The sequence below is a fragment of the Malaclemys terrapin genome, chromosome 4, assembly GCF_027887155.1.
Source record: "Malaclemys terrapin pileata isolate rMalTer1 chromosome 4, rMalTer1.hap1, whole genome shotgun sequence".
Classification (NCBI taxonomy): domain Eukaryota; kingdom Metazoa; phylum Chordata; order Testudines; family Emydidae; genus Malaclemys; species Malaclemys terrapin.
The window spans coordinates 53,890,915-53,898,292 of NC_071508.1; the positions used below are offsets into that span (position 1 = coordinate 53,890,915).

Sequence of the window (7,378 nt, forward strand, 5' to 3'; positions counted from 1 at the left end):
AAAAGAGGTAAGTGTCAAACTGACATTTGCACTGTATCCATGTGTGTTAAGAGGTTGAGTTTTCTCTAGACTGTAGGTGAAATCCTAATTAGAAATTTGACTGCATGTCATAATCACAGAGTTTATTCATCCTAAAACTGATTAAAGGAAGTTTTAAACAATCTACTCTAATTTAAATGTGATTAAGGAAAACGATACAATAATCCACTTCAAACTCCAAGTGATAACATTCAGAGCACAGTAACAGCTACTTCTGTAAGGATACTGCATGTGGTACAACTAGCGAGACTCTTTTATTGAGTGTTACTATACCCAGCTTGACTATTTATCAATATCTATACATTTTATTTCTCATTAAGATTAAACTGCTTAAATCATAAAACTGGATTTAAGGTGTAATACAGGATTCGGCCGTAGCTGGCTAGCTGCAAAGTGCTGACTTTTGATATCAATGGGACACACAGGAAGTATATATAACCCACTGTCACGTTAAATTTGTAATCCACCTATACAGACCTCTATAGTACTTATATGGCTTCATTACTGTAGTATCGGAGTGCTCACAATCTTTAACTTATTTATCCTCAAACACCTATGAGGGAGGAAAGTACTATTATTCTCCTTTTACAAATCAGGAACTGAGGCACACAGAGGCTAAGTAACTTGCCTACGATGACACAGGAAGTCAGTCTGTGGCAGAGCACAGAAATGAACCCAGGCTAGTGTCCTAACCACTCCACAAACTGTGAACAATCAAACAGCACTAGTTAAACAGACACATGATGCAGCACCTGGGGTAAAAAGCCTAGGAGTTAGAAGACAGGGTCTGGTCACTGCTCTGCCACTGGCCTACTGTGTGGCACTGGTCAGATCACTTCACATCTGTGTTTCAGTTTTCTAATGTAAACTTGGCTTACTTTTGTAAAGTGCTTTGAATTCTAAGGTTATACAAGTGCTAGTTGTTAAGTGAGCCTAATATTAAACTCCAAACAGTTAATTCCTTTTAAAACAGAAATGAGATTTGTGTCTAACTTTTAGCTATTAACTTCTGAATTGTAAAATAATAAAAATAAAAACTCTTCTATATTAATCAAAATTTACAAGGTAAAGTTTTTTATATAACTTTCCAGCTATGTGAAAAGTGGCTTCATGATAAACTTCAAGTCCCATGCATAGCACAGAAGAGCTAGAACAAACCATGAAGGAGGCACCTACTCCGTCAGACATTCTGCCACTACCCTAAATTGCAAGAATAGCAGTGAGATACAAAAACATCCTTGACTTTAGGAATGCAAATACTAGTATCGTGAGAAATCTACCTTCAAATTATACTTATGACACTTCATAATTATGGGTTGCATCGGTACCATTTATTCTTTTCCTTTGAGTTTTTCACTATAGGGAGTAAAGAGAAAACCGTTTTTCAGACAATCATTGAAATTAGTAATTAAAAAAAAAAATCAGATCACTCAGTACATCTCCCTCCTATTTCCTACAACATATTTTCTCATGTTTTCTCCAGTCCAGTTTTATATGTTATAAGCCAGGGTGCTTCTATCACTTGCTTTTGAGAGACTATTCTACAAACTAATGCACCTCACTAAAAACTAATGCAGTTTTTCCTGATATTTAATCTAAATTTTTCCTCCAGCCACCAAATAATTTTTATTGCTTTTCTCTGAACTCTCGCTAGTTTGCCAATATCTTTCTACTGGGAACTGAATGCATTATTCCAGGCACAGTCAAACCAAACAAAGATCATCTCTCTACCTATAGGAGACCCAAATTATGTTAACCTTTTTCAAGCCACCTTACATTACAAGCTTATGTTTAAATCACTGATCATTAACAGGCCTCTATTTTCCAGGTTTTCAATTCTCACTAGATCTGTGTTTTGGTTATTTTTCTTCACACGTGTTAGTTTACATTTTCCCCCAAAATGACTTGTTTTATTTTCTTGACACACCTTGTGTCACTTGAGCTATTGCTAATTATTAAGGCAATGGTGAAGACAACTATATATGCTTTTGGTATGAGCAATTGGTGTAATTTCTCCTAAGAATGTACTAGACGCAATATATATTTCTTATAGAAACCCGGCTTAGGACTGCTTTTTAGGGAAGGATTCTTGCTGTGTTCTTAAAAGTTTAAAGTTGAAAAAAAAAAAACATTAAGCTGTTTTAGGAATATACATATTATGAAATTAGGTTGCCAAATGACTAATTTTTGTTTGATCTTATAAAATGTGTGCATAAACACTCAAGGAGAGGGAGCAGGGGGGAGAAGGTGAAAAAGGACAAGATAGTTACCCTTAACAGAAAAGCTCTCACTACCTAGAACCAACCTGACTGAAGGAAATTCAAATGCTAATTGTGTCAAGATCCAGTTGCTCAAAAGACTGATCGAAAGTAGAATCTGTTGTACGCTCAAAATACAGGTGAATGATTTTGATTTTATGATTCAGAATTTTTAATACAGAACTAATTGCAAATCCATTGCTCAGGAATATTTTTTGCCATTCAGACGCAAAGGTTTTTTTTTTTTTTTTTTTTAAAATAACAGTGAATAAAAGGGACCAATGTTATAAAATACACAGGATGCACTGCTGAAGACTATATTTTAAAGTACTTTTTTAAAATGTCAATATAGGCTTTATTCCTCTCCTCTAACCAATAACTTATTTCAAACTCTTAAAAAATTTGAAGATTGTACATAATGTAAACAGGCACTGCCGATTTAAGTAGATACAGGAGTTTTCCGAAATAAAATTAAAGTAGCATTTTGTATGATGGCATAGTGGACATTAAAGATACGTCACCCCTGCTGCTTAACTCCTACAGTAGTGTGTTTTACTGCTTTCTTAAATAAAAAAATACTTCTGAACACTGCTTTGCTGTTACAGTAGTTGACATACCCACTAAGTTATAGACTTGTATGATAAATCTCTTTTGGACAACGTCTGATTCGAACAAATAGCAGAAAACTTTAAGCATGTTTTATTCAGGCTAGCGTTGAGGCATTTGCTTTAGGTTTTAAAATAACATCTGATTGAATTTATAGGGTATTTGAAAAAATTGATATTATAGTTACTGTTTAAGAGGACAACTAGTGACAAGAAAATGAATCACAGCTGTTTAATCAAGATTTACTTCATTTTTTATGGAAAATGAAAGTTTAGTCTGTAACAACTGTAATGAAACCGCTGCCATCAAACTGAAAAATGGACTATAAACTTAAACTGAAGTTGTGCAGCTGACAGAGGTTACATCCTCAGAGTAAGACATCTGAGTAAGGTCAGTCCTGGAGGCTGCTGAGCACTGTCCCTGATCCACCAACACACAAACTCAAGCTTAACTTTAAGCATGAGAGTGGCCCTATTGAAGTCAAGTGCTTAAATGTTTTGATGGATTGGGGGCAGAGAGTTCAGCACCTTGCTAGCTCCAGTCCTTAATGTGCTACCAAAAAACTAATACTAGACATATAAGCACGTTCTTTCTGCCTTCCATGTTGAAAGTGAGATGACAAAACTATATACAGAAAAAGCTTGTAAATCTGTACTGAAGTCATTTGCAAATATGAAAATTTGCAACAAGTTTGGATTTGTGTACCTCTACGATATAAGCACTATGTTAGTCCTCTGGATACAAAATGAGGTCTTCTAGCAAGTACCTTTATAAGAACGTCTTTCTGTTGCTTACACAGGTTATCCCAGGGAGAGTAGAGTTAGTAAGACTATTTAACTATATGATCATATCGATGCCACAGAACTAGAAGAAAATGGAATTTATCAAAGGTGGTGTACAATGAAGTCACCTTATTAAATCCCCATTCCTGCAATTAGATCTGCTAGCGTGGATCCCTGCCCCCTTGCAGAGCCCCACTGATGAAGATAGGACTCTGCACAAGGGGCCTCTCTAGTGGATTATGATTGCATAGTAAGGGGCAAAGAAGTAAATGTACCTCAATTAGCACAATATTTAAAAAAAATTCTTACTGTACATAAATAATCCTAACTATATGTATGTAAAATGTGTTATGAAAACCTGATATATTGGTAACAAAATCAGAAATAATATTGGAGTAGGAAACTAAACAATGTAGATGATTTAAATGAACTTTTATTTCATGACACTTCAAAAGCAAAATGTAAAAACAACATAAGAAAATGTCTTTCAAATAAATGACAGAACACAACAAATGAAGGATACTGTAATTTGATCTCCCTTTACATAACTCAGACAAAATTTACTACACACATTAAGAAATAAAACTCAAATGAAACTTGAGAGTTTTGATTAAAAGGTTTTTGGGAAAGAAGAAATGTAAATCATGTCAGAGATGGGTACAATGAGCTACTACTCCGCCTCTGAAATTCCACGGTATACAAAAGATCTCTGAAATGAGAACAAGAACAGGTGAGATGGAAAAACATTTGGGTGAATTATAGAATACTTTTCATTCCAAAAGCCACCAATGCATTTTATACAAGCATTGCACAAACACCACCATCAAAATGAAAGCTGTAACCTTGGGGGAGCAGAGCTGCAGCCAAACAGACACTATACAATACTAGGGGGGAATTTTTGGCCAGGCAAACATATTCTTACAAAACAGTTCAATAAAATGATCATTTCAACTTGCAAATCTGCAGATCCTATAGTACTTTACACCCATAAGTGAGAAACGCAAAGTATTAAAATGACTCTATGCCTACCTACAGTAGTATTTTAAACTTAGTACCTAAGCTTCTATACTACCAGCTAATGCAAAATGCAGAATGAGAATCCTGGAATTATAAACAGCATCCACTGAAATGCACAAAGCACCTTGGGACCGGCTTTTTACCATGTTTGTGCAGCACCTAGCACAACAGGGCCTTGGTCCAAGACTAGGGCTCCTAAGCGGTAGGTAACACAAATAATAAAATGCTGCCAATTGTGGCTGGGGCCGAGATCAGGCTAGTCCCAGGGAGGCTAGTCCCAGGGTTTCCCTATGGTCGGATTCTAGCAGGGGGGCTTCTTGCTGGGCTCAGACACAGCAAGCAGCAGACACCTGCTCCGTCCCCTCTGCACACAGGGACCCAGAGCTAGAGCTAGAGCGGGCCCCCCACCCCCCTGCACCCAAGAGCGACACAGAGCGAGGGGCCTCAGCGAGGAAGGGGGTGCACAGCCGGGGGACGGGACGGAGACCAGCCCCAGGCGTGAGGGTGGCAGTTCAGCAGCCGAGGCCCCTGATAGGGATGTGAATGGTCGCCACGTCCCTGGCGGGGGCGAGGGGCCAGGCCCCGGGGAGGCCTCTTACCCTGGGGCGGGGCAGGCGGCGCGCTGCCGGGCTCCTGCCTCCCGCCCCGGGACAGGAAGGTCCTAGGCAGGAGCAGGGAGACGCACAGCACCAGGCAGGAGACCATCGCCACCTTCCGGACGGTCGGATACGCCATGGCCGCCCCCAACGGCCGCACGCCCCAGAGCAGCCCGTCCACCCCCCAACCGACCGGAAACCGCGGAGCGCAATGGGAACCGAGAGCCGGCTTCAAGGGTAACATCCGGGCTGTGGCCCCTGACGTACTTCCGGCACGTGCTGCCTGAGGCAGGTGCAAGCTCAGACTCCGCCTTCCTCGCAATCGGCTAATCATCGAGCGTGTCCGAGCGGTGGGAGCATGCGCACTAGCGACTGCTGGGCTGGTGCCGTCCGCTGCCCGGACTGGTTCGGGTCGGTCTCTGCTGCTTCCCGTCCCCGAGCAGAGCCACGCATCGCCAGCGCGCCCCTGCACCGGCCGAGGGGGGAGTCCGGGGGCTCAGCTCGGCCCAGCCTGAGGGAGGCGGAGTTTCCAGTTTCTTCGGAAGGGTCTTCTCCCGTTGCTGATAAGGGAGGGGGGCGTCGCGTGTGGGTCACTCACTGGAGTAAAACTTGTCACTTTGCTGCTAAATGCCCTTCTGGGGCAACTGCAAGGGGAACCTTGTGGAGTTTTCCTTATCCTACAGGCTTTACCCCAGGAATGAGTGATCCAGCTCACTCCGTGTAACTGGCATGTAAGGTTAATGCATTATCACAGGCTCATAGGCATCCTTGTTATGCTGAATAGCCTATCTCGAGATGTAATTTTTTTTCACTATACACTTTTCCTCACTCCCATCCAGAGGTTTGGTTCTGTGGCCTATGCTAAGAAAGGCAGCAGGATAGTGTATGTGCAACGCTAAAGAAGTGCACACAAGTCTTAGTAATGATTAAGAACAAAACCAAAATGCAGATGGGAAATAGTGCTTTTCGACAACTAATCACTTGGCCTAACTTAAATTATTCTTTATGAGGACAGCACAAGTTGCCTCCCTAGCCCTAGGACTATCCCTCTGCTAAATGTCAAAGAGTTGCTGCATACACTGGAAGTATTAGACTAAAAAAAAAAAAAAAAAGTTATAATGGAAGTTGATAGGTAGCCTAACTATGGGGTCACTGTTGCACCCCCTATAACACATGTGAGAGCATATGATGGTGGGGTCTGGCCTGAACATTTTATTGGCAGTTGTGGTTTACAACTTGTTAGCAACCTCACCTTCTCGGTGAATGAGAGAATGGCACACACCCTAAATGATATTGAGAGTTTAAAAACCATTACAGTACTTTTTTTTGTATTCTTCCACTTGTAATGCCAAATTTCCTCAGTATCATGAATCCAAATGTACAGATCTCAAGGAGAGGGATATCCATGTTCTAAACACCAGTGTCATTTGTACTTCTGCCAACTCATCTTTTTGGGCTGTATGTGTGAAGTTACCTTACAGACAGATGACCTGTCAATTAAGTGGGTTAAGAGAATTATTGAAAACAGAGGAAGGGATAGTAAAACAGAAGTGGTTTGCATATCACATCTAGATATACACATCTCATAAGCCTGGAATGCCCAAGGTACAGCAAAAAATCATTTATTAAATATGTATTTCTGGCCATTTGCTCCTCAACCTGATGCAGCCTTATTTTGGCTGTCCCAGAGAGCTTTCCAGACCTGCTTATCAAGTTCCTTGATCCAAGACAGATCCCTGGTTATTGAGTTTCTCATCAAACATTTCCACAATCAGTGGCTGAAATCAGGGATGCCATCTGGAAAAAATGCAAGGAAATACAATGACCATTCCCTTCATTCTGTTAACATCCTCTATCTTCCTGGCTCCCAGTTAAGTATTTCAAAGGCCACTTCGCAACTCTTTACTTTAGCCATGTTCACTAGTCAAAGCGGGTGGGATTCTAAGATAATATCCATTGTCCTTGGCAATAGATGTTACATCATGCCTTCTGTCTAGCTGTATCCAGTCTGTATAGTGGTCTCTCCAAGTGGCAAGAATAGATTTTTCTTGCTATAAATCCCCCAGACCCATTTACTGTG

At 40.7% G+C, this 7,378-nt stretch overlaps 1 protein-coding gene across 3 annotated transcripts in view; it reads right to left on the reverse strand.

Annotated features, from left to right (window-relative positions):
* The window catches only part of RIC3 (RIC3 acetylcholine receptor chaperone), a 42,425-nt gene extending 36,897 nt beyond the window's left edge, over nucleotides 1–5,528 (reverse strand). For all 3 annotated transcript variants that reach the window (XM_054026084.1, XM_054026085.1, XM_054026083.1), the window contains exon 1: nucleotides 5,302–5,528. In XM_054026084.1, the coding sequence (XP_053882059.1) occupies nucleotides 5,302–5,437 (136 nt within the window). In that variant the 5' untranslated portion in view covers nucleotides 5,438–5,528. The remainder of the gene's footprint in view (nucleotides 1–5,301) is intronic.
* Between the last annotated feature and the right edge of the window lie 1,850 nt (nucleotides 5,529–7,378).